At 36.2% G+C, this 27,413-nt stretch overlaps 1 protein-coding gene across 14 annotated transcripts in view; it reads left to right on the top strand.

The window, feature by feature from the left end:
* Window positions 1-26,902, top strand: part of MARCH6 (membrane associated ring-CH-type finger 6) — a 43,010-nt gene extending 16,108 nt beyond the window's left edge. For 11 of the 14 annotated variants that reach the window (XM_025147712.3, XM_025147711.3, XM_046931639.1 and 8 more), the window contains 21 exons: window positions 834-1,002; window positions 2,289-2,481; window positions 2,783-2,844; window positions 5,283-5,315; window positions 6,417-6,468; window positions 8,971-9,029; window positions 9,648-9,728; window positions 10,881-10,949; window positions 11,063-11,137; window positions 11,760-11,894; window positions 12,881-13,000; window positions 13,317-13,417; window positions 14,099-14,236; window positions 15,747-15,948; window positions 17,151-17,220; window positions 18,325-18,521; window positions 19,566-19,700; window positions 19,874-19,963; window positions 21,296-21,428; window positions 22,114-22,249; window positions 24,322-26,902. In XM_025147712.3, coding sequence (XP_025003480.1) covers window positions 834-1,002; window positions 2,289-2,481; window positions 2,783-2,844; window positions 5,283-5,315; window positions 6,417-6,468; window positions 8,971-9,029; window positions 9,648-9,728; window positions 10,881-10,949; window positions 11,063-11,137; window positions 11,760-11,894; window positions 12,881-13,000; window positions 13,317-13,417; window positions 14,099-14,236; window positions 15,747-15,948; window positions 17,151-17,220; window positions 18,325-18,521; window positions 19,566-19,700; window positions 19,874-19,963; window positions 21,296-21,428; window positions 22,114-22,249; window positions 24,322-24,412 — 2,341 coding nt within the window. In that variant the 3' untranslated portion in view covers window positions 24,413-26,902. The remainder of the gene's footprint in view (window positions 1-833; window positions 1,003-2,288; window positions 2,482-2,782; window positions 2,845-5,282; window positions 5,316-6,416; window positions 6,469-8,970; window positions 9,030-9,647; window positions 9,729-10,880; window positions 10,950-11,062; window positions 11,138-11,759; window positions 11,895-12,880; window positions 13,001-13,316; window positions 13,418-14,098; window positions 14,237-15,746; window positions 15,949-17,150; window positions 17,221-18,324; window positions 18,522-19,565; window positions 19,701-19,873; window positions 19,964-21,295; window positions 21,429-22,113; window positions 22,250-24,321) is intronic. The other 3 variants (XM_419012.8, XM_015282252.4, XM_015282249.4) reach the window with 1 other exon arrangement.
* The last annotated feature ends 511 nt before the right edge of the window (window positions 26,903-27,413 follow it).

Genomic DNA, 27,413 nt, shown 5'->3' with positions numbered 1-27,413 from the left:
TTAAAAGGCTTAATGTTGTTAGTTTCCTGAGCAAATTTATTATGGTCATAGAGAAGTACAAGGGTGAAAATAAGTGTGAGGGAACACCTGGAATAGGAATGAGCATTGCTTAAGTCAACTTAAGTATTTCTTGCCTTATATGAAGCCCTAGTTTCAGGTGCCTAGCTGAATGTTGTTTTACTCCTGCTTTACAGTTTTATGTGAATTGATGCTTCAGGTTTTCTGGAGTAGAGTGGAAGAAAGAATATCTGAGGGAAAAGACTGCCTAAAAAGTTGAGTCAGAGACAGATGCAGCAGTTCAGTTTGGTTATGGTAGCTCTGCAGATAAAAAATGAAAAAGGTGAATGAAATCATACATGTAGCCATTTGAACAGATCTTTTGCTGTAGTAAATCCAGATTTTTGTTTCAAGAAACAACTTTGATACAGCAATTCCACTTGTTAACTAAGCTTTTCTTGAATGTTTTTTTTCCTGGATTATTCTTGAAGCTTTTTTTTTTTGTCTTGAGTCAGCCCTTGTTTCTGCAGGAATATTTCTACTTAAACAGTAATTTCAAAAGTCAAAACAGAGAGACAGACAAACTTTTCCAAATTGGAGTTTATCTTGGTGCTTAGAGCTGCTTGTACAAAGGCACTTACAGAAATAGCCTTTGAGCCGAGTTTTAAAAAATGAATCATATAGTTTCTTCACCTAGACACACAAATAAATTCAGCTTTTCACACAAATGTGAATTTTTTTGTTGATTTGAACTGGGAAGATTTGTTTGAGTTAAGACTAAACTTAATTGTTAAGCAACATACATTTTTAATTAATGTTTTTTCTCTCTTTAACAGGGAGAACTTATTGGCAGACTGTTTGCAGGGCTGTTTTGTGGTGACATGCACTCTGTGTGCATTTATCAGCCTTGTTTGGTTACGTGAACAGATCGTCCATGGAGGAGCACCACAGTGGTTGGAACAAAATCAGCAGCAGCCACTCAATGGTGTTGGTCAACAAAACGAGGTAAAACTTAATGACTCAATAGTTCATAATAAATATAGAAGACGTGTTTATGTGAATAAATACGTTATCAGAACTCAACAGTAATTTCATCTGATTGTAGTGTATATTTGTACATTTACTGAGGTTAAACATGTTTCTTTATAAATACGTTAATGTCACTGTTCAGTTCTTGAAGTTCTATAAAGTGGAATGGTAATGGATTTGTTTCAAAATCATTTTTTGTTAGGGTAGCTGTAAAAATTGTTAGGGTCGCTTTAAAAAAAATCTTATGATAATTGTAAGTATTTTATACTTTTTAAAGAAAGTTTTGTGCATGTAGAGCTGAATTGTCAACTACAGTAAATGAAAATGTCACTTTTGTCTTTTTTACAAGTATTTTGGTAGTTCGTGAGGTATCAATTCACTGTTCTATAAGCAGTTGGATGCTTTCTGAAACCTCTGACCCCTCACTTGACCCCAATTTACACGTTTGCTTTTTGTTCTCTGAGGAGACTCTTGTGTAGGAGAAGAGATGATAAAAGCAATACATGCATGGAGGGAAATATTTGATAAAGTTTTACATTTTTTTTTTAATGTTAGCTTTTTAAAAAGTGAGATACAAATCCTTAGTTTGATTTACTTAAGTTATCCTTGAATTATCCTTTTAGTTTACTGACAGTTTTCATAAGCTCAAGAGAGTTCTTCTCTACTAAGCACTAGTGAAACCACATTTGGAGTGCTGTGTACTGGACTCCCCAGTACAGCAGGGGCATGGACATACTGGAGGGAGTCCAACAAAGAGCGGACAGAAGTGATTAAAGAACTGAAGAGGCTAAGAGTGGCTAACTGTTCTGCCTGGCCAATGTGTGCCTTATTAGTGTATATAAACGCATGGTTGGTAGGTATAAAAGGTAGATGCACTGGCTTCTCAGTGGTATTTAGTGGCAGGACAAAAAGCAATAGCTGCAAGTAGTACAGGCAATTTCCTGTAGACCTTTTTTTAACAAAAAGAAGATTGTGAAGTTACCTGAACACCATCTGGGAACGACACTGAGCAACCTGCTGTAGCTGACACTGCTTTGAATAGATGAGATGATTAAGTGATCTCTAGAGGCCTCTTCGAACATCAGCTAATTTGTTTAGAACTCTGAATGTTTCTCTTTGTCTTCTGAGAGATTTGCTATTACCATTTAATGCTTATCTAAGTTAAGGAAAAAAAAGTAATTGTTTTGTTTTTCCATGAATGCAGACTAAAGTACAAAGACAGCATAAGCAGTTTAACTGAGCACTACATCCTGTTTCTGCAGGCTCAGGCTGTTGCAAATGGAGCTGTTGAAAATGCTGTGCTTGATCAGCCTGCTAACGCAGCTGCTGACAATGCAGTTGTAGGTGAGAACCCTGAAATTCAAGAAGAACAGGTAGATGAAGAGGAGGAGGATAATGAAGATGAAGAAGATGCTGTGGTAGAAGATGCAGCAGATGCAAACAATGGAGCACAAGGTAACAGGTGACTCAAAACAGTAATGTTCTAATTTTTTTTAATATAAATGAAACTGTTGAAAATAGAAGTCTCATAATTCAAGGAAGTGATTTGTGTAGATTTCTGCTTCAGTTTATCTTCTTGCTTTTGCAAATTTCATGCATTTCTCATGACTGTTAAAACTCACTGGAAAGCTGTCAGCATTTATGAGTTGAGTGTTATGCACCTTAGCTCTTTTGTTCATTGAAGACTGTGTGTGGAGTGGTTACATCTGTTTTTGGGTGAGTGTGACAGCTGTAAGAATGGCTTTTGTCTCCTCAGATGACATGAACTGGAATGCTTTGGAATGGGATCGAGCAGCAGAAGAGCTTACTTGGGAGCGAGTAAGTATAATTTTTTTTGTTATTTCTCTCTGGTTTGTATGTAATGATATGCAGTATTGCTGCAACAAAATCCATCTGGGTTATATCTGAGTACTGTTGTCCAGTGTGAAAACTGCAGTAAGAGGCTTTACTGACCTAAAGTTAAGTCACTGGGTTAAAGACAAGATATTATTCTACTCCTTAAGCATCAGAAAGTTATTTCTTTGATTTGCAGTGCAGTAACAGCTTGAATCTTTTAGTAGAGACCTTTCAGAATCTTCAGCTGATTGGTCAGGTTTAGAAATGAATTGCAGCCTGAATTGAGGATGCTGTACTATATTAATAGCATATAGGTGTTTTGTGATATGTAGGTGAATGCTTCACTTTTGTAATCCTGAAAGTACCTATCAAACTGAAGAGTAGAGGAAAACTGAAGTTTTTATCACATGCTTCCTTTACATATTTGTAAAAGACAAATGCATTTAATAAAAAATGATGAAGCATGTTAATATGGTATTGCTTTTTTTTGTTTATGGATCACAGGTTCCATAGTTAGACATGTGATGTATGCTATGCTCATTTTGTTTACCATCACCACTAGTGTCCAAGGCAGACAGCTGTAAATCTAGTTATTCTATTTCTAGGTTATGAGACAGTCATTGCCTTGAACAAGGTCTAGAAGTCCTCATTTCATTATAAGGGGCTGTTGTGATTTAAACTCAACAGGCAGTTCAGCACCACGCAGCTGCTTCCTCACTCTCTTCTGTTGAGGTGAGAGAATTGAAAATATAAAAGTGCAAGAACTCATAGTTTGAGATGAGGACAGTTAACTAGGTAAAGTAAAAGCTTCATACACATAAGCAAGGCATAACAAGGAATTAGTCTGCTGTTTCCCATTGGCAAGCCGTGTTCAGCCACTTTGAGGAAAGCAGGGCTCACTACTTGTAATGGTTCAGTGGGAAGATAAATGCCATCGCTCCCAGTGTCCTTCCCTCTTCATCCTTTTTTGCTCCAACATTTATTGCTGAGCACGGTGCCGTGTGGTATGGGATATCCCTTTGGTCACTTGGGGTCAGCTGTCCTGGCTGTGTCCTCTCCCAGTTTCTTGTGCCTGCCCAGCCTTCTCACTGGTGTGGCAGCATGAGAAGCAGAAAAATCTTTGGCTCTATCTGTGCACAGCTCAGCAACAACTGAGAACATTGGTTTGTTATCACAATTTTCATTAAAAAAAAAAAAAAAATCCAAAGCACAGCACAGTATGAGCCTCTACAAAGAAAATTAACTATTCCAGACAAAACCAAGACAGGGACAGGTCATAATCTTTTTATGTAGCTAATGGAAAATTCTCAGTTTTTTTTTTTCTAAAGCTATTTGATGAAAAAGAATATAGGTACACTCAGGTTTCTGAACTCTTATATTGTATATATCAGGAGGGGAGTCTTTTTTATTTTATGTTCTAGGGGATATTGTTGAACTAGTGAAAAATACTCTGGATGCCTCTCCATGAATATAGAAACCAATTTTAGCAAACTCTTATACTCTGTTCTTAGCCTATGAGCTGGTATAGGCAATACTCTTGTTAATGTTTAGCAGGATAGGCTTTTCTGCTGTTTTATCTTGTGCAAATAATGTTCAAGCCTTATAAATTTTCAAACATATATTTGCATCTTGGTTAACTTTGTAAAATATGTTCAGCTTTAATATCTTGAAACTTAGCACAACACCCTGAACAAATTAGTCCTGAAACTGCCATTTTTCAGCAGCAGTATTATGAGTGTCAGGACTAAAACAACAGACAAGTGTGTCTGCAAGTGAAGTGTGGGGACAAGGGAGGTTTTGGAATAGGCACTGTATTTTTGGCACATCTGTGGATGCTTCCTGTAGCAGCTGAGAGGAGCGATGGAAACCAGTTTTCTTGCAAACCGGTTTTGTTCTAAACTTAGTAGCATAGAACACGGCAGCGTTATCTAGTTACTAATTGCTTTTATGTGCTGAGGGCAGGATAACGTTCTTGCTGTTCTTTAAGTGAGACATGAAGTAATATCTTGCAATTAAGAGACAAAAAAAATTACATCTATTTTTTTAATACTCTGTTTTTTAAACAGTTTTAAACAGTAGATCAGACACCAAAAGCTCTTGTAAACATAAAATCTTTATTGGTTAAATTCTTCGAAGTCTTGGTAAGAAAGAGCCTATAAATGAATCCATTACATTATCAATACGTGTGTATTAAGATAATTCTACATGTATATCACTGCTTTTCATCAACTGAGTATACAGTGTTGAATGAGAACTTGGTTACTACCATTATTAGCAAGAATTTGTCTGAATTCTGTTAGCTGAGCGATAGAAAAGCTTTTGACTATCGAACATTTAAAAATAGGAGTGAAAAAGGCTTCTATTAAATATATTGCTTGTATTTTTCTGAGTGAATAAAGCCAATTTTCTTATATCTGCAGATGCTTGGGCTTGACGGATCTTTGGTTTTTTTAGTAAGTACAATCCTGCATTTCAAAAATTTGCATAACAGGCTTGACTTCGAGAAAACTGGCCTTGTATTCATTCTATTTGAAGTCTCTAATTTCATTTGATATTTATAGTTATAGATTGTATAGATTTTCATACAATGTAATGACCAAGGAAATCAGTTTATTAGGAGTACCACAGAGTAGGGTGCTCAGTGTGGCATAAAAGTGGAGTGTATTACAAGATGGGATAGCTCTGAGTCATGTACTCTGTGGTAAATAAAAATCAAGCGTACACTGCTAATATATCCCTGTTCTAGTCTTTAAGTTTTGCTTTTTATGTTATGATTAAAGTAATGCCCTCATTTTACCTTCTCTAATACCAAAAAATTGCACTGGAGAATTTTTAGTGTACGCTAGAGTTTAAAACGTGAGATGGTCGGTGGTGTTTCTTGGCTTTGAGTTCTTTTGGTTTTCCCTTCTTGTACATTATTTTTGTTGATATCAATATGAAGTCTTTTTTAAGATCTTAACAATAGCCAGTCTGCTTATTGCAGAGCTTATCTTTTAAATTAATTCCAAAGTTTCTCTAGTTTAAGAAAATTTAGCAGAGAACTTAAAATCTGGCTTTTTTTAGACTTGCCTGTGGAGAGACTCATGGTAATTATCTCCCCTGAACAATTGTTCTGTGTAATGCATATCATGCAGTGGGCTTCATTATGGTTTATTTGAAAGAGTCTTCTCGCTGCCCATCTTCTCTAGTTGTTGGGGATGCCTGGCTTTGGCTTGTGGGTGAGGGGAGGGACAGTGAAGAGTCAGTGGCAATAAAACTTTAACGCATCTTAGCTACATTTATCAACTGCCAGATCTGCTATTTTAAAAATGGAAACCCTTTATATTTTAAAGGGAAAGCTCAGTTGCGCTGTATTTGAGCGGTATAATTTCTGCTTTATCTCCTGTGTGAAAGAAATAGAGTTCTTAAATATGAATGCATTTATTAGATAGTGTAGTGAATAAATGGCTCGTGTTTGAAGCAAAAGGCCTTACATTTTAATGCTGTGTCTCCTATTTAGTGACATTTATGTACTGTTCTTTTGTCTTCCCTTCTTCCCCCCATTCTTCTTGCAGGAACATGTCTTTTGGGTGGTATCTTTAAATACGTTGTTCATACTTGTGTTTGGTAAGTGTCATTTGCTCTCAGTTTAAAAAATAAATAAATAAAGTGTAAAGTGTTAATGCAGCTTAATTTTAAGGCTATTGGTTCAAAATGTGTTGAGACTTAAAAATAGAACCACAAATGAACTAGGAATATGAATAATAAAACTACGTTTCTTCCAACTTTGTCATTTGAGTTCCTTTAAGTGAATAACTTTAAGAATAGAAAATCTGGCAAAAGCTTAATGATGTCAGTCAGATCATAGGAAATAGTATTTTTGGAATGCTTTAGAGTGCAGCCTTCTTGAATTTTATTTATGAGCAATTTGCAGTACTTGTAGGAATGAGTCTGGGTACTCTTATAGTTTTCCTTAGGAATAGCCCAATTACTTCGTCCATCAAGAATCCATTTTTGGAGATCAAAATTAGGGGAGAGTGGAATGGAAACAAGAATGTAGCTGAATGTGTTAAAGCTGTCAAAAGAACTTCCATTCTGTGTACAAAACAACTACTGAACAGTTTTCCTTCATGCTACTGAATTGGTCTGACTTGAGTTTTGAAAACAGTGAATTACAGTCATTGGTGTATTTTACTTTATTTTCCATGCACTTTGTTAGAGATAATGAAACTGAACTACAACTGTAAATTCTTGCAACACTGTTTCCATTTTGATCACAAGATAGGAATATTTCTATGTTCTGATTGCCTGTGTAGTTAGAGCTGGGAAAATCTCTGACATAAACTTGTCATGACTAAAAAAGTCTCCAAGCTGTTGGTGTATAGTTTAAAATCATATCGAGCCTAAAAGAGAAGCTTAAAGTGTCTGGCTTCTTTTAGGTAGCAGTGAGCTCCCCCTTAAGAGTTCCTGGAATTTTTATATTTACTGCTTCAAATTTATCCTATGCTTGCATTTTCCTCTATGCTATGACTATAGAAGGGGATGTTGGTTTAAATTTAACGATGACTGAGTAATACGTGTAATTAATAAGGTTGTTGTATGGATGTTTTTTTTACAATAGCTCTTGAGTGAATTTTCCAGGTGGGGAATTAACAATAAAAAGAGAAATGGCTTTCTAGAGTAAGTGAGCAGGAGATATGGGAATTTAATTTGCCTATTTTTAGTATCTTTCCTGCTGAGTAATACTGCTTAACTTATAATTGCCAAATCTCTAGCTATTAGTTATCACAGCCCGGGTGAGTTCAAATGTCCCAGGAAGTACTTCAATAGTAGATAAAACAGAGGGAAAGAATTTGGAACCTTAATTACTGGTCCAAAAGTTCTTCTATGATGTTCTTTTCAACAAGTTAGTTACATTGACTTAATTCCTATGTTCTGTAGCTCATTGTAGGACTTGCAGAGAAGTTTATAACCTTTACATTGAAAGGGATCTATTTGAAATTATCTTGAAGATTTTAAAAGGAAAAGGTAGACTGTGCCCAGTGATCTCATAAAACACTCAAGATACAGAAATGTAGCTGTTAAATCTTGAGTGTGCTCTCTGTAGTTATTGTGGATTTTTCATCTGACTACTTCTTGTTCTCACTGGGCATGAAGAACTCAGTGCCTCTCATCGTTTACAGTACCTGCTAAGCTCTTTGACAGGGATTTGGATTAGGACTGTCTGATCATTGGTTAGGATAGCACGTCTTGATAAATCTTTCAGGTTTTGTTTTTACACTTTAATTGTGTGAAAATGAGGAGGAGAGAGAAGATTATCAGGCTTTTTGAAGGTATATTTAGTACACAGTAGTCCCCAGAGAGGATTTTATGGTACAGCAAAGGCAATATAGTAAAAATGAAAGACAGCAGTTACTGCTTCTTTTTTACTTTCTTGCTGCCTCCCTCTTGAACTCTTTAGTCTTTTGTAGGTTAGTGAGACCACAGAATGAGCTGAAGTGACTGGTTGATTCAGCTGACAATACACAGGTGTCCAGAAGTAAGGGAAGTGCTGTGTTTTTTTGAATACATTCTGAGACCTCAGAATGGGGGAAAGTTATCAAGAATTGTGAAAGTTCTTAATACAGTAATTCAGGGTAAAAGTAAAAGCCTTCTCGGTTTCTTCCTATGCCTTCATTGGAGTGTTGTCTCTTCCCCTCATCTTCAGGTCTTTCATTTTTTGTCATCATAAAAGTTAGGGCAAACTGACTCATTAGTAAAGTAACAGGTTCCTACACCAGTATGTGTATGAGATCAATATCAGTCTTGTACATAAGACTGGAAATTGAATTAATTCAATTACATTGAATTAATTCAGCTACATGAGCTAAAAAGGAAAAGTCTGCAATCTGCTATGTGCAATCTTATATTTGTAGTCCTTTAATGGGAGTTCTAATCCAACTTTCAGCATTTCTAGGATGGTAGAATTAAAACATAAATATTTGTACAGAAAGAAAATGGGTTTTTGAGTCGTTTTCTCAGAATTGATGAGAAATATACTGATTACCATGTTGTATAACACATTGTGCAAATAAGATTCTGATTAGCAGTTTTCATGGCTTTTTTTTTCTTTCTGCTTGTATTACACAGCATTTTGTCCATACCACATTGGTCACTTCTCCATTGTTGGCCTGGGCTTTGAGGAATATGTAAGTACTGTTTTATACTTTCAAAATGTAAAAACGACCACTATTTATGTAATCACAGTATTTTTGTAGTATTTTTCCACTTCTGTTTGTGATTAGAAAAGTGACCTGGAAAGTCATTTTCAAGTGAGCTTTCTTCCTTTTACAGAAAATGCATGTATGTTTTTTTTGTGTGTTTTTCTTAAAAGCGCCTTGCTTCTCATGCATTCTGTGTGTATTGAGTAGTTTTCATATCTGGTATTGAAGGCAAGGGGGTTGTGTAAGATAAGGTTTCTTTTTTCATGTATAGAGCTAAGTCATGGACGTTGGACAGGACCCGTGTGTTAGACGGGACCCATGACTATCACTGAATCTAACTCTTGGCTCCACACGGGACCTCCCAAACCCTATGTCTAAGAGGGTTTTCCAAACTCTTCTTGAACTTCAGCAGATTTGGTGCCATGTTCACTGCCCTGGGGAGCCTGTTCCAGTGCCCAACCACACTCTGGTGTGAAGAACGTGAATGAAACAGTCATTCTTCTTGAAGAGTTGAGATTCTGACTCTATCTTAGTTACATGGGGTGATGGTGTAGTCTTCTAAGAGATGATCAATCTTCCCCTGTTGTTTTTTTTTTCCTGTAGGTTCAAGCATCTCACTTTGAGGGACTGATTACAACTATAGTTGGATACGTTCTGCTGGCAGTGACTCTAATAGTTTGTCATGTATCCTTTTGTCATTAGTTACCTGGTTCAGATCTTACATGTGGGTCGTCCTTCTGGAAATACTTTGGAGATGCACAGAAGTGTTGCAAGTGCAACTGATTTACTATTTTGCTCTGCACTTTCAGTGAAATTAGAAGGAAATTTTTTCTTAGTTTTCTTAGACCTTTTAAAATTGTCAGTGGGACTGCATGCTTCAGATCAGCATTCAGATTGCACACGTTTAATGAGACAAATTTGTAGGATATTAGGGGATTTTACAGGCATGTTCGAGTGCCTGTAGATAACTTCTGAAGATCTGTCCAAGATGAATAGTAATGATCCTCTGATTTAATATCTTTTTTCCTCCTCACTGTTCTTTTCAGGTGTTGCTGTGGGTTACATAGTTGCAGGGTTTTGAGAAATGGAGCTGTGAAAAGACCGAGGACACAATAAGAAGTTTACTCAAATCTGTTTGCTCCTACCAGATCTGTAGTATACAGGCTGAATTTCTCATTTCTCTTTCTGAAAAATGGAGACTTTGCAGCAAGCATTGCTTTCAGATGATAACCTTTATTAAAGAGGAAAATTAAATCAGTGGATTTTTGAAAGGCAGAAGATCACAGGCAAATAGTTCGCGCCGTAGCAGCTTGTTTTTAAAGAAGTTGCCTCAACTTCAGTTTAAAGAATAAATATTTGTTAGCAGTTTCCTCTTCAAGTGTACGTACGCAAAGCTCATGGCAGCTTCGGGCCATATTATGTAGTGTGCAGTGCAAATGTGGTAATACAGTTGATGACATGACTCTGTTTTGCCTCCTAAAAGAAAATTTTGAAATTGGCTTCACGGTACTATTCATAGCATATGTTTTTCAAAGGCAGTCGTTTCTCTGGAGAGAAACTTTGGTGGAATGCTTTGGTTGAATGCTTCAGGAGTTTTTTTTATTATTCTTATTTTAGATTTACATTTGTGGAGGTTACCTGGCACGTTTGTCTCCCAGATCCACAACCAATTTTGAAGTAGAGAGCCCTGATAAAGACTTGTTTTTTAATTTTTTTGTCTTTTATAAAAACGTCCTGTAGGTAAGCCACTTAACAGTGTTTAATGTTAAACTAGGAAATGCTGGGATGATTACAAAAAGTATTTTTCAGTATTATTTTCTTGACAGAACTATTCAGGGTTTGGCAGCACTTGTTAAGTTCCAGCGATCACGTCGTCTGTTAGGAGTTTGCTATATCGTTGTCAAGGTAATCCCATCTTTTCAATAGCAAAACAACTCTCTCAATCAAAATTTGCATGATACTTTTCTTAGCCATTTCTATCAGCCTGCTGAGATGTTCTTTTTCTTTTTCTCCTGAAGGTTTCCTTATTAGTTGTTGTAGAAATTGGTGTGTTTCCTCTCATCTGTGGCTGGTGGTTGGATATATGCTCTTTGGTAGGTATTAAAAATAATAATAAAAAAAAAAGGGATAAAGACTTTTTCAAATAGTCAAAGCAAAAAGGTTTTGATGAGAATTGTGATAGGAGTTGGACAGCACCTTCCTGTTTTTATAGACACAGTATTGCTGGAGTGAAGGGATTGGAGACTTTTTATGCACCACTTGATGCTAATTTTATTTTCCTTTATGTTACTTAGTACAAGACCGCTGTGGTAACGAGCTTATAGGCAAACTGGTGTACTGAATAAATTTCTTCATGTTTTTTTTCTGGGAAAAAGCAGTTAATTTTAAATTGAGAAAGTTAATTTCTTGTAGCGTTAGTGGGACTATAAATTTAACAAGGGTTTGCTTCCATTGCAATGCCACCCTGCTTTATAACTTCTTCAATGTATGTAAAAGGCGGAGTTCTTCTCTGTGTTATTGATCAGAAATTGACCTCTAGTAGTTGTTCTTAATGTAAATTTTAATAACTGGGTTTTTCTTTTGTTTAAATGCTGTGATTATGGATTAATGTGACACAAACGTTTAAATGTTAAGTAGCGTATATGCACCAGGATAAACAAAATGAGTAACTGTGAAAGTTTGCCAAACTTCATTATTTTTTTTAATTACTTTTAGGAAATGTTTGATGCCACTTTAAAAGATAGAGAATTAAGCTTTCAGTCTGCCCCAGGTACCACAATGTTCCTGCACTGGTTAGTTGGGATGGTTTACGTCTTTTATTTTGCGTCCTTCATTCTTTTACTGAGAGAGGTGAGTTGACAAGGACAAGATTGGTGTGCTATGCAGCTGAAGAAGCTTGTGTGTTGATCTATTATATCTTCGGCAACTGGGTGTTGTTTCTACTGTGTTTTGTGTGTAGATTGGATTTCAATGCTATTTAGAAGGGGCCACATTGGTACATACTTTAGTGGAGAATGATGATGTAGGGTAATATTTTACAAAAGTTGCTCAGAAAGTAACGGCTCCTATTTATTTCCGTGGAAGCTACGATAGATGCAAAGAGCACAACGCTATTTGATAGAGCAAATTCTCAGCTACGAAACACCATTTTTCAGCGATCACCACCATTATCTATGCCTTTTTACCTGCCATGAACAAGAGCCTGCATGCCACACTTGTAAACATCCGCATCAGTGGAGGAAACCCACTGTTGCCACTGTCGAAACACACCACCCACCACCTCACTGTGCTCACATCCACTGTTTGGTCTCCATTCACATTCACAAGTGTCAGTGAATGTCAGTGGATGCCATGTTTATCACGTGGAGGAATTCAGTGACGCACATTTGCTTCATCTGCACTCCCATGTCAGACGCCATTCTGTCAGACTGCCCCTCTGCTGCCATCTGTCACACAGCAACAAAATGTAATAGAATATTTGCGGGAGGATTCAATCTCTACTGCCATACCACCATCATCTGCTTCTGATGTTTTGGGTCAATATAATAAAATAGGAGGCATTACTTTTGGAGTAGGCCTCATACTGTAATGTTTCAATTTACTAAGAATCTTCATTTGTGGGTGCTGCTTTCGAATTAATAATTGAAAGCTAAGCTTGTAATTGTTTATTGCTTCTTTTATACTCGATGAAAATACTTTCTAATTCTTTCCCTGCACCATTTTGTTATATTTTAAGTTGCTGTTATATTTAATTTTTTTAAAAATGCAGGAATGTTATGCGAACTGTAAAACATGGAATTCAGAACTTCATGATTGTTTCCTGTCTTCCACTTTAGGTATTGAGACCTGGTGTCCTATGGTTTCTCAGGAATTTGAATGATCCAGACTTCAATCCTGTGCAGGAAATGATTCATTTGCCCATTTATAGACATCTCAGGAGGTTTATATTGTCAGTGGTAAGGGCTTTTCTCATGTATTTCTTTACTTTGAAAGAAAACTTGTGCAATACTGTATAATTAAAATATTTAAGGAAAACTGTTTTCACTGTGAGAGTGATCAGGTGCTGTACCTGGTTGCCAACAGAATCTGCCTCTTTGAGATAGTGAAAACTCAACTGGAGAAGGGAATGGATAAGTGGTTGGGTGAACGGATGATTGTCACTTGGCCAGGGCTAACCCATCATACACAAAAAATATGTTGGAAAGTTGGGTGTGAGAGTAGGGTTGGTTGATTCTGCTATTCAGACTAACATGGCTAATTTCCTTTCTGTAGATTGTCTTTGGATCAATTGTACTGCTTATGCTCTGGCTTCCTATACGCATTATTAAGTATCTCCTGCCGAACTTTCTTCCATATAATGTTATGCTGTACAGGTAAGCATTTCATTTCAATAAGATTTTTCTCAGCCTCCCAGTGACTAGAAAAAAGTGCTCTTTGAGCATTAATGTGACATTGTTAGGTATGTTATTTTGTTGGGGTTTTTTTTGCTTGCTTTGTTCTGATTAAACCAAACTTTATTGCCTGTTGTCAAAAGGTAAAATGATGAAGCATGTAGGTACATAGTTCAGTCTGTCAAATGAGGAGCTGAAAAGAAAAATAAAAGGCATTTTGTAGAAGTTCCATCGTGATAGCAGTGTGCTTTCTGTATGCCTTCAGAACAGTTTTCAGCCTTATGATAGGAGAGCTACTGTTTGTTTTCCTGGTTATCCATTAAATAAAAATGGTCTGAAGGTGCATTTTTTAATAACAAGGGTATTTTTCTGTTAACTAAATAATAGTTGAATCAGCAATGATAAAAGCATATGGAAGAGCAAATTGGATGGTTGGATATTATATTTCTTAATATTTCTTCTAGAATTTCTTGTGCGCTTAAATGCCTAAATGCATTTAGCAAGTGCTTAGAATAGTCTATAAGGAAAAATGTCTGCAAAATCCCATTTTTTTTTCTGTTGGTATCCAGTATAGTTTTTATTCTTCTTGTTAGTATGATTCAGTGTAAGAGTTTACTAACAGAACGCTCCTTATGTTTAACTTCCTGCTCTTCCCGTTTCTAGTGATGCTGCAGTAAGTGAACTTTCCCTAGAGCTCCTTTTACTTCAGGTGGTGCTTCCAGCTTTGCTAGAACAAGGGCATACAAGACAGTGGTTGAAAGGTCTTGTACGAGCATGGACTGTTACTGCTGGATACTTGCTGTAAGTACAGAAAGCCAAAATCAGCTGGACACAAGGCTTGTAGTTTAGCCTCATAATGAAGGCAATATGCTTTTAGGAGAGTTATTCCAACAAGTAGCTTTAACAGGTTTTGTTTTTATAGATAGATACATGATTTTTGAAGAAACTATTATAGTGATTTCCTATGGGTGTACCTCTTTCTATGAAGTTATGCTAGTCTTTGACAAGTACTGCCTTTCGTATGCTATTACAGAGTTTGCTTAGTAAAACTTTTACAAAAGTCTGATTAAACAAATTGTTAACTTGCTATTAAATGGAAAAATGAGATGTCAGTAGCGCACTTCTGTCACTCACGTAATCCATGTGCATGATACATTTCTTATACCATGGGGAATGAGTTGAAGTAAAGGGAAGATGATTTAGAATATCAATCTGAAGATGCTGATACTTAAAAAATTACAGATTTTAGAGGTGGGTGATAAGTCTCAATATATACTTTAAACTGTATCTTGGTAACCTAAAGTAAATGATCACAAAAAACAGAGTTATTTAATTCTGATGGCCAGGCAAAGTTAAGACCTTTGAAATGATTTTCGAGTTAATATGCTGCTTACCTCATTAGTCAAGAAATAAAATAAGGTTGATTTTGTTTCTGTTAATTTCTTAATTTATCTTCAGAGTAGATCGACATTATCCCACTATGTTATGCTCATCTTACATCATATAAATAGAGTGCTATTAGGATGTAGAGTTATTACTAGCTAAGCTTTGTCTGAGACTATGAATGAGAGACCTTTTCTTTCATTGCAATCTGAAATATGTTTTCATCTTCTCATGAGGACCTTACCACCTCATTCTCTTAGTTTACATTTTGAAGAGTTATTTTTGGAATTAATTTGTCCATGTTTTGATAGTAAACCTGATGGAAGAAGTTCAGGGATGATGACAGAAATTGCTTTGCTCTTTCCACTGTTGCAGTTGCTAAGAACAACTGTAGAATATTTCTGTAGCAGTTTTAGGTGAGCAAAGATTAAAATATTTTCCTCAGCTTTCCTTAAAATAGCAAGCAGTACTGTGAAAATGCTTTCACCGTCTGGCATTAGACTATCTACCTGCAACTTTCTGCTCATGAAAATTCTGCTGCAGCTGAGAATAATTAACATTCAAGATTTATTTGATATCGAAGTATGCAAGGAATATGAAAGGAATGCTTCTCAAGTAGATTGGGTGATTCAGGGATTGATGTTGTTAGGAAATCATAAGTGGGCTTTGAGCATCTTTAGAATCTTCCTGAAAGATTCTACCTGACTCTTTGTAAACGCATGTGTAGTAAAGCAGTGCTGTCCATGTACAGTTTACTTTTGAAGACAATTGTTTGCTGCAAAGCTTAATAGCAGTAAAATACTGCTAGGATACCTGTGTAAATTTTGCACAGCTAGTTCTTATTTGAAGTATATATTTTAACATCTATGTATCTGTAAGATTCTCATTTGTATCAAACTGAACAGAAATGAAAATTTGACTGTTACAGAGATCTCCATTCTTACCTACTTGGTGACCAGGAAGAGAATGAGAACAATGCAAACCAGCAGCCTAACAATCATCATGCTCGCAATAACAATGCCATTCCAGTTGTGGGAGAAGGTCTTCATGCAGCCCATCAAGCCATACTTCAACAAGGAGGACCTGTGGGTTTCCAGCCTTATCGGAGGCCTTTAAAATTCCCACTCAGGGTAGGTATATCTAATGTATAAAGAGAAAAGGGAAAGGCATTTTAAAAATAACTGTGGAGGGGGCTTGTGTTTTGTTCTGCAAGATTCTGCCTACAGATTATTGGAAGTCAAATGGTGAGTCATGTTTTCTGTTCTGTGTGGTTTATATATTTTAAAAAGTAAACTATCATTTTATTTTCACATGTTAGTATTTAATCATTTATTTTCTGTCAGCTTCTTTCTGTGTTATTTATTCCTACATAGACTAACTTCTCCCCAGCATTCCTGTAGTTACTATTTAGATTGCATTGATCCCAGGCAAGTCACACCATGTGTTCCTCAAACAGGACAGTTTTTCTGGCTGACAGCTGCAGTCCAGTTGTCAACTACTTTGGTTTTCTTCTTTGTATTATTTGGAATCCTTAGCCCTAAAAGATGTTCTGTGTGCAGAAGGGTATGTGGCTATCTCTTGGCATGCACTTCGAGTATTGTTGAATAATCCCCCTTTACATAGACTACAAAATCAGAAGGCTTCCCTTCCTTTAGGCAGTGTTGAAGATCACAGACTAGAGATGAGACTGATCTTTGCTGTCTACAAGTCTCATCAAGAAAAATGTATTACAGATTTAACTTTATCTATCTGTTGTGATAAGGTGTTAGTTTTTCCCTAGTAAGCTTGTTCCTTGTGTGATCTTGATGAATAGGGAAGCAGAACTTCATACCATGGGATGCTTAATAGCTGTAAACATGATCAGAGAGCCACCAGATATGATGTTAGCTGCTGGTAATGTAAATCCGGGGGCACCTATAAGAACTTTTTATCAAGTTTTTCCATGTAATATAAAGTCACTGTCTTGCTTATCTGACATATAGAGCTGGAAATGTTTCAAGGTTAATCAAAAGTCATTGTGCTAGTCAGTGCAAAACATGAGATTTTTTTTTTTTAATGTCACATAACAAAGAACTTTGGTTTTGCTGGATTCAACTCTTAACTTTATACTCTTGTGACAACTGACAGAAACTCTTAAAACAAATAAATACTATACACGTGCTACATGTATGGTGAGGGTAGGCGTCTTACCGCTGAGTCATAAGTTGATATTTGAGCAGCAGACAGCAGAAGAGTTTTGGCTTAGCTGCCTTTCTAGGCTGATGCATCTTTCTATATGCTAGTTGGCTTTTATTAAGTAACTCTTACAAACAATTTCACTTTCCTCTTTCAGATATTTCTTTTGATTGTTTTCATGTGCATAACATTATTGATCGCCAGTCTTATTTGCCTTACCTTACCAGGTAAGTCTATTATTGTAAAACTGTAACTAGAAACAACCCAGACAATAATGCTCAATAATGGCAGATGTTTTCAAATCACAGCTTAAAGTTAAAAGAAGAAAACATGGAGAAATCATGTCTCATTTTGAAAGGTACATCATAAAATTATAATAGCCTAAAATTTGTATGATTGAGGTAATAGTTGTATCTAAATGAAAGCTCAGTTGAGAACTGATCAGTGTTTCCTTTGTTTAGTTGTATGGGGATTATTTATGTTTTGAGACACTCTGTAGTAGAATTGAGAGAAGAACAGAATTGATACTCTTAAATTTGCTTTGCCTTGTAGAGAAGGAAAATATATATGGGCTGTTACCAGAACTCCTACGCTATCTTCCTTATTTAAATATTCATCATATCAGGTCACTGGGACACTTGAAAGTGATATATATGTCCCACCTTCAAATATGTATGAATAAATTCTTTTAACCAAATGAAAACTTTTTGTACTTGTTCTAAATAATTTAGAACAAACTGAGACATGTAAACTTGTTTGAATTTCAAAATCTGGCTGCCGTAGTACTGTGTCATTTTTACCTACTTTTATTAGTGATCCTAACATCAGTATTATCAAGGTATGGGTTCTAAGTTTTGAAGTGGTTTGAATAGTATTATGTAAAATAATTCCACTGTAATACTAGTGAATTGAAACTCTATTTAAAAAATGAAATGTAACAAATGAGTCTTAGTATTTTGATTGAAGAGCTTGACAGTGAAATAACCCATACATCACTCATAAGATTTTAGTTCAAGCTTGTGCACTAATGCACTATTCCTTTGAAGTTCTAAAGGTTGCTGTTTAGGATTTAACAGTGCTACATGCAGTGTTTTGTTATGCAGTAGCTCAGATTACATTGTTGGTGCAATTAAGTTTTAGAGAAAAAAACATACGTATTTGACATCATCTCCCTTGCTATTTATGTAGGGCTTGCACATTTGTGCCTTTGGGTATAGTACCAAAATACTGTTTGATGCTTTGTAGCATTGATAATTAACAATCAATTGAAGTATTTTTTTTTATTAGCATTCTTCCTTAATATATAAAAGAAATATTACTCTATTTAAAAGTGTTTGTGTTTTCAGTATTTGCTGGCCGATGGCTAATGTCATTTTGGACGGGGACTGCCAAAATTCATGAACTGTATACAGCTGCTTGTGGTCTTTATGTCTGTTGGCTAACTATCCGAGCAGTGACTGTGCTGGTAGCCTGGATGCCACAGGGTCGCAGAGTGATTTTTCAGAAGGTCAAAGAATGGTCTCTCATGGTGAGTCTTAAGAAATATTTTTCTTGAAGTATCAAGGAAAGTTAGCAAACAAAACTTGTTTTTTCATTTTTTGTTCTTGCCAGTTTTGCACTGTAACTTGTACTGCATTTTCCCTTTTCAGACTTAGGAAACTTGTGGAGTTTACGTTCCTATTGCATAAGCTAACTCTAATTTAGGAAAACAGCACAATGTTAAACAGTCAGTGGAGATGAGTTTGCATACATATGTTACATAGGGAGACACACGTATATGTAGACGTGTACATATTCACTTTACAGGAACAAAGAAAACCATAGACGTTGAACTGTATTACTCCATATGCCATGTGTCCTCAGGTATACATAGGTCACTCTGAAAGTAATGCCTCCTATATATTTCCATGGAAACTACAGTAGATGCAAAGAGCACAAGAACACTGATAGAGCGAGTTCTCAGCTACAAAACACCATTTTTCAACAGTCACCACCATTAGACAGGCATTTTTGCCAGCCACAAGCGAGAGCCTGCATGCCACAGCCGTAACAATCTGTACCAGTGGAGGAAACCGGCTGTAGACACTGCTGAAACACACCACCCACTGCCTCACTGTGCTCACATCCACTGTTTGGTGTCCATTCACGTTCACCGAGTCTCAATGAACGTCAGCAGGTGCTGTTTTTTCTACATGGAGGAATTCAGTGACACACGTTTGCTTCATCTGCACTCTCATGTTAGAAAATGTGTGTAATAAATGCCATAGGATACTGTTCCCTATTGATAAGACTAAAATGTGAATTTATGGTTAAAAATTATATGGATACCAGTAAGTGCAGTCATGGCTTTTTCTGGACGGCCTGTAGGATAGGACTTGATCCTAAAAATTCCTATTACAAAGCTGTTGATGTGGTGGTAATCATTTTTATGGGTGTGTATGTATACATGTGCCTTAAAAATCTATAATGTTATTTCTCCAACTTTGTCTGTGTAGTTTAAGTTATATTTTGAAGTTTAAAAAAAAAAGTTTCCTAACAACCATATGAATTGGATGTCTTTTTTTTTTTGTAGATAATGAAGACATTGATAGTGGCAATACTGCTAGCTGGTGTGGTTCCACTTCTGCTTGGTCTTCTGTTTGAGCTGGTCATCGTTGCACCTTTGAGAGTTCCTTTGGATCAAACACCTCTGTTCTGTCCTTGGCAGGTCAGTTGCTCCCATTCTTCTCCTGCTGATCCATTGATCCATTTCTTCGCTTAGGATTCAGGGTCACCTGAGTTTCTGTATTAAGGGTTTACCTGAGTTCATTGTTTGTTGAACACTGACAGCAAGCTATTAAAAAAGTTGTTAATGCTAACTGTATGCTTTTACAAAATTAGGACTGGGCTCTTGGAGTTCTGCATGCCAAAATAATTGCTGCCATAACTCTGATGGGTCCTCAGTGGTGGCTGAAAACAGTTATTGAACAGGTGAGAGAAAATTGTCCGTGTGAATTGTCTGTGGAGTAGATGTTGTTGAATTTTGTTTTTGTGGAAACAGTCAGAAGATTGAATTACTGTTGTAGTAATTTCAGTAATTGAATAAAACTGAAGTAGTCTTGTAGAATCCCTTTAAACTGTATGGCCTAATCCACTTAGCAATAAAAGAAAAGTAAACCTCAGAAATCTGAAATCAAGACAACGCTGCTTATGGGTATACACAAAATCTCTGAAGTATACGTTAGAGCAAGAAACATCATTCTTTCTTCAGATGAATTCATATGTGTACATATAGTGGACATATGCAGTGTCCCACCACTCAAGAATAGAAAATATGCAGAAGAACTTCTTTATGGTACGAGTGAAGGAGCACTGGAACAGCGCGGTTGTAGAATCTCCTATGGAGATACTCTAGATTCATCTGGACAGTAACCCATGCGACCTGTTGTAGTGTACCTACCTCAGCAGGAGGGTTGAACTCAATCTCTTGAGGTTCTTTCTAACCCCTTTTTAAAAGCTGTAGAGATTCCCTCATGTATACATGAATAGATATATCAAATTATGTTTCCTTTCCCCTTCCATTACTAAGTCTGAGTGAGCTGTTCTGAGTGGCAGTTTTTTTGCACAAGTAATTTTTCCTCGACTATAACATTTAAGTTCTGTACTTGTCGTATCAACGGTGTATCTCTTTCCTTTGTTGGAAAGTAACTTTTCTGCCCTGCACTGAGTGTAGTAATGACTATTGGTGTGTGTCTAGACCTCGGCACAAAAGGTTTGTTAGATCTAGCACATACTCCCAGTTCTTAAACACTGTGTTTAAGGTGTTGCCCAGGAGAAATGTAGTCTTAGTTCTTTGAGTAACTCAATGCATGCCATAGCTGCTTCCATTCCAAATGCTCTTTCTGGGCCTGCTTTATACACATGCATTTCTGGACCATCCTTAAAAATGATTGCATCCAGGCTGTGGGACAGAGGCCCTTATATAGCTACATGTGCTAGCTGATTGAAATTGTTCTCCAGGGAAATATTGAAATGATTTTCTGGAGTCTTTATGGTGCAGACTAGCAGAGGGTCTTTCCTTTTACAACCATGAGCATCATGATTTCTTCAAACTGGGGACACCATTTGCCTCTCATAAGGAGAGTTTTGTGAAACCTTGTAATTACTACTTTGTAAAAACTACACAATTTCACTAATTGTGAAAACTTGTATTACTACTAATAACCTTGTAACTGGTAATTAGTAATTACTAATTTTGTACTGTAAGCACAAAAGCGTGGTTCTTTTGATTGACCTATTCTACTTCTAACTTGTTCTTCTTAGGTATATGCAAATGGGATTCGTAACATTGATTTACACTTCATAATCTGTAAACTGGCAGCACCAGTGATCTCTGTTCTGCTGCTTTCCCTGTGTGTACCATACATCATAGCTTCTGGTGTTGTACCTTTACTAGGTATGTATACAACCAGAATACCTGTCTGTTACCCGATGCTTTAGAGCAAGGTAAACTTATCTGTGGAATTAAAACATGAAGCTCTAGGTTATTTTTTTTATATAACCACTTCTGCCAACAAATATAAATGCTTAAGTGTTGTTCTGTCAATGAAGTCTGGAGTTTGGGTTTCTCTTTTTTTTTTTGTGCATTATGTCATTCTGAGTGGCTTTCTGATAAACTAAGGTGCAGAATATATCAAAAGTGTGGGATTAAATAATTTCTAGTGGCAGAAACGTAGGTAGCTAGCTAGTTTGAGGTGGTGATGTTTCATTAGTTTCTTTGGACAGTCAGCTTTTAATTTTATACTTTGTTCAAGAAGTACTACTGAGCTGAGGACACCTTTTTTGTCTTGTCAGTGAGATTTTTCAACTCACTTTTTGCTGTTACAAGTTACACAGAAGTCACTAGGCAAGAAGAGCTGATAAGCTCTTATTCACCGTGTTTAATGGAAAGCTTTCAGCTCTGTTTAAGATGATCAGGACAGACAGCTGTCGTGTTGGATATCTTGAGATAATTGCATGTTATTTCACTATCATCCTACTAAAGTTACAGTATAACAAAAAGCAAAAGCACATACAGAAGCAGAATTGCATGTTACCTTCAGCAATGTTAGATTATATGAGAGTTGTATCTTGTTTCGTAGGAGTTACTGCTGAAATGCAAAACCTAGTTCAGCGTCGGATTTATCCTTTCCTGCTCATGGTGGTGGTTTTGATGGGAATCCTCTCCTTCCAAGTCCGCCAGTTCAAGCGCCTTTATGAACATATTAAGAATGACAAGTGAGTGTATAGTACGTTTTTGGTGGCAGTGCTTTGTTTCATTTTTGAATTTATCCACTTTAAATAATAAGTAATGATTATAACTTCAGGTTGAATTTAGATGCTGTAGAGACTTGAGACTAAAATGGATTTTAGGGAGCTTTTTAGAGAAATGCACCCTCTGAGGCAGACTTCAACTGTTCTTGACAAATGTCTTACCTGTGGTTCACATAGACAGGCACAGGAACAGACTGCCTTTTAAGCAGAAGACATTCCCCTGTTTCTAGCTTGAACTTTTTTTGTAACCACAAATAATCTTGTTTGTTTCCCCTGCTGTAGTCTTGAAAGACAGATGAATATAATAACTTCCTACATATTTGGAAGTAAAACATTTTATCAGTCTGTTGCTCATAAAAGCATTTCTGCTACCTTTTCTGCATAACTGCTTTTCTGACTCTTTCTACTTGTTAATTCAGTTAACCTGTTGAAGTTCAGTTGAATGGCTAATTTGCCCCATCAAACCTTGTGCCATTATCTGATGCTTTGACTAATTAGGAGCTGTATTACTAATGTTTTACTCAGCATGTAGCCTTCCTACTTTTGTATAGAAAATGAATAAATGAGTTTTATGTTAATGTGCTGAGATAGCATAGGATAGCGTATCTTTCCCTTGTTTACAAAAGGAGTCAGACTTCAAACCTAAAATGAACTTCTTTGAAGCTTATATGGTAGGTATGTACTGATACATTACAAATGTTTGGTGTAAATGTAAAATTAATGAAATATGGAAGTATTTAGAGTTGTAACAAACATGAAACCATGAGCAGTTCCCTTTATATTTTAGTACTTCCTTTAAAATGTTTTGTTGCTCACCTGCTTTGATAATGTCTTCCACAGTATTTGCCCTACTGTAGTAAATGCAGCTTGTATGTATTTTTAAACACATTCTGAGATAAATATATTTTAGGCAGAATTCAACTTGTATTAATACTGTATATTGCTTTCTTGCTGCATGCAAAGCAATGAAAATATCAGTAAATGTAAATTAGTTCAATGTTTACTTATTAAAGTACTGTAACTACTCTAACGAGTCGAGAATGATAGCCTAGAAATATACTTGTTGCATGTAACACATTTCAAAATTATATGCAAGTTTTGTGATATTCTGAAATGTGCAAAACATGTCCGTTGTTTGGTTATGGTAAAGTGAGAAAAGGAGCAGTGACCAAAAAAAAAGTTTAGAAGGAAATAGGAAGTTTCAGGTGAAGAATTCATATGAGTTTACACAGAACCAGCAGACAAATAGGAAGCATGGAAAATAACTTAGATCACATAAAGTAGGTGTGTGAAGCAATGATATGTAGGAGGTAAGCAATTATGTGAATGGTAAGAAGAAAACTGCTAAGCTGATGGGACAGTGAGATGTGGAAACAATTTAAATCAAGGAATCATAAAGTCCTTAGGCCTGACGTGATGTAACAGTAGGGTATTTTCTCAGCCTTTAAGAAAGATTGAGCTATTGTAAAAGCTCTTTATTTACAGTATCTTTTTTTATCAGCAGGGTTGTTTTACTTCTGATATATGAACTGAGCCTGTCAGTACTCTTAAGTGATGCACGTTCTGCATTGAAGCAGATTCTTTATTGGACTTAGAACCTCATTAACACTCTAATTTAGTTTTATATCAGAGTTGTTGCTGTTGCAGATATTTTGGTGGTTCAGGGAAATACTGCAAAAAATGTTCACAGAAATATCATTCTGTGATGAAGCTGGGTATATAAATAAAGAAAACACACTCTTTGTATTTCTTATCTTGACTTGGGCTATTTATGTCTGAATTGTATGACTGCCAGGGTTAAGTCTGCAAATGTAAACCCATAATACCTATATTCCATTGTGCAATACCTGGAAGTTGAGGAAAAAAAGATGAATATGGAAAGCATTCAAGGCTCTTGGGCTGGGGCAGGTCATGTGTAGAATAACTTCTATTGAAACAAGAAAGGTAATTCTGTGACAGAGGAGATGGAATGGATTTTATGGTTCAAAACAGGAGTAACTTGAGTTAATTTCTCACTGTTTTGCTTACAATTCCAGGTACCTTGTTGGGCAACGACTCGTGAATTATGAACGAAAATCTGGTAAACAAGGCACATCAACAACTCCACCTCAGTCTTCACAAGAATAAATGGTCATGTTAAACATCTTGACCTTCCCTTTGCCTTTACATGTTCCTTGTTCATAGACTTTTCTTCAGTTTTTGGATATCTCTCCCAATAATACTCTCAGCAGTGTTTTGGCTTCTGTTTGTAGCATCCAGATTGCAGTTAAGGCACTGTTCCTTATCTGCGTTTTCTGGTGTTATCAATACTGTCTGAGGTCTGTATATGTGTAAATAGAAGTATCCTGACACCCTAAAACCTTGGATTAAAAAAGAATGTGCATAGTACATCTTTAAAAAAAAAAACAAAGTATATTAATTTATTAAATCTAGTTGTCACTTTATTTTGGACTGTTGTTCTGTTGACAAACAATGTGCCACAAAGCAATAGTGCAAAGAGGCAAGATGTTTTTATAAAATCTGGAGCTTACTTTACGGTGTTCATAACAGTTCTTATTGTAGTAATATAGTATGATTTTTCATGAGTGGAAGGGCCACACAGAGAATATGAGAAGTAAACAACTGTCTTACAGTCAGCAGTGAAGTGGCTGTGGTGAGAACGTAATGAACTGTGTATCTTGCTGTCAAGTCTTTTTTTATTATTTTGTATAACACCAAAGCTGTTGTACATTTTTCTATTGCCTGATTGTTTTTTCATGTGTCTGAGTTTGTAATATTGTACAGTTACCGTTAAATCAAGAAAATATGTCGTTTTCTGAGAATTCAGATGTACTCGTTGAGGCTCAGCTGGGTTTTTCTGTTTGCTTTGGGGATTTCTGGGGCTTTGGGAAGCAGGATTTCCTGTACTGAAGCAGTAAGTAAAAATTCACTAAAGGTATAGGTGATTCTAGGTGATGCATTTAAAGGTACCAAGAAAAATAAGATAGGTTTACCACTTAATCAACAGAAGTATTTTTCAGGACCCCAAGTGAAGGGTTGAACCTTATCGATGTGTTTGCACAGAAACAAAGAGCATAGTGTAAGCAACGTTCTGATCTGGTCCTTAATTAAAGAACTTGAAATCTTCTTTTTCTTTCCTCTGAGTTACCTAAGTTGCAAATTACTGTATGAATTTTATTTATACAATTACATTTAAAAAAAAAAAATCCTTTCAGAATTGTCAGTGTGAATTTTCCATGGGAGTAATCCTGAGGAAATCACTCATCGCATACCATAAATTGCCTGTGAAGAAGGGAAATACATATGCTATTATATCTGCTATTATTAAACAGGCAAGGAAAAGTTAACAGGTTTCTTTGCAAGGATGGTCCAAGAAGAGCCACTAAATCAAGTTTGTGTTGTTTCCGTATGGAGATAGAGTTACTTTGCAGTCATTTTTTTTAATATATCTTTTAAAGAAAATGCATAGTATCACAGAGCTTTAAGAACCATCAAATCAGTGCTAAAACTGCAGTGCTTTTCCTCAATTAGATGAGAGAATAGAAGGATCCACTGCAGGAATCAGAAAATTGATGAAACTTTGGGACTTAGTACTTTGTCCTTCAGTATTGTGCACTTAACCATATATGTATCTAATTAATACTTGAGCATTTGGCAGGTTTTTAGAGCATTTCATCTCCTTTTATTGATGTTGCATCTCAGATCTATGTGTTTTGAGCTAGTTTGGTCCGGACTATGACGGTGGCAGTGCGTATCTTGGTGTCTGGACTCTCATGTTCTGAGCACAAACCAAATGCATCAGAATGCATGCACTGTCGCTATCAGGAGGTCGGAAACTACTGCTTTACAGAGTTACTGTTTTCTTGATAGCTTTGAACCATAAGCATTAGCTTTTGGAGTGATTAATGAGGATTTTTCTAGTTAAATGAAGTTATGGAGAAAATAGCCAAGATGTTTCTAATTCATTCTTGCTGACTAAAGGCTAAATTGAGTATTCACCCCAAATATTTTTGATGTGCATAAATGTTGCATTTGAATATTTACAGTGGTGTACCTTGTGGGACAAGTATTTTTTTTTCACAAGATTGAATTCACTGGTAACGTACATTCTTATTTTTGCCAAGATGCTGACCTTGACAAATCTTTTGTAAAGAGTTCCCAAAATCTCAAATATTGGCAGCACTGCTGTGCATCATGCAGAATTTGCAGTAGTGCAGTTTGTGTAACTTTTGTGTTTTTATCAAAACTGGTCTTAACATTAAAATTTATTAAGAAAAAGCCATTGTGCTGTTTCTTATTAGTGTTAATTTTGTAAGTCACAATGTTAACCAAAAAGAAGAGTTGATCCAGTCATGTAATGTGAACTGTAGCTATTTTAATGTAGCTTACATTATCTGTATTTGCTCTTTGTTAATGAGAACAGGTTTCAAATGAAACTCAAGCTTGCTTTTGCACTACTTTACAGATCACGGATGGGTTGAAGTTTCTGAAACTGTATTGTAAGAGTCCAAAATATCTCATCTCTCTCTCTTTATTTTAAGCATGTTCTAGGAAAGAAGGTTGTATAAAAAAAAAAAAAAAAAGAATTAAATGATTTCTTTTAATTATTGTTTAAAATTTTTACAGTTTGCCTTGCTGTGATGTGTGTACTTTCCTGCAATAGAAATTTGATAGTAAGCTTGTCAGTGAGCTGACTTGCTAGGACAGATGACAAGCCGTGTTGATCTTAAGTCTAGAAAGGGGAGGGACTGGAGGGGGAGGGATTGTCTACCAGCTTAACTGCACTGGCCCTGTGGTGTGGAGCATCTACTGGTGTTAGCTTTACGGGCCGTTAAGCACGAGCTGTCAGATGGCTTTGTAGCTATCTTTTGCATAGTTAAGTTAACTGCAGCATGGCTTTGACTGGTTTTACACAGAATATCTTTATATTGATTTAAAAATAGTTAAAACTTTGCATCTTTTCTCTGACTACTCCTTCTCCACTGAGTAAAGCCTAAGTTATTTGTTTATGTTCTGAGGGCCCTCTGGAGCCTGTAATTATTTTGTCAGCTGCTTTCTCAGTAGGATGCAAGCTCCAGCACCGATTGCAGCACTTTGCATCATTTTTCAGTAGGGTGCATTCCTCCCT

Source organism: Gallus gallus, chromosome 2 (assembly GCF_016699485.2).
Source record: "Gallus gallus isolate bGalGal1 chromosome 2, bGalGal1.mat.broiler.GRCg7b, whole genome shotgun sequence".
Lineage (NCBI taxonomy): Eukaryota > Metazoa > Chordata > Aves > Galliformes > Phasianidae > Gallus > Gallus gallus.
This window is presented reverse-complemented; position numbering and strand designations above follow the sequence as displayed.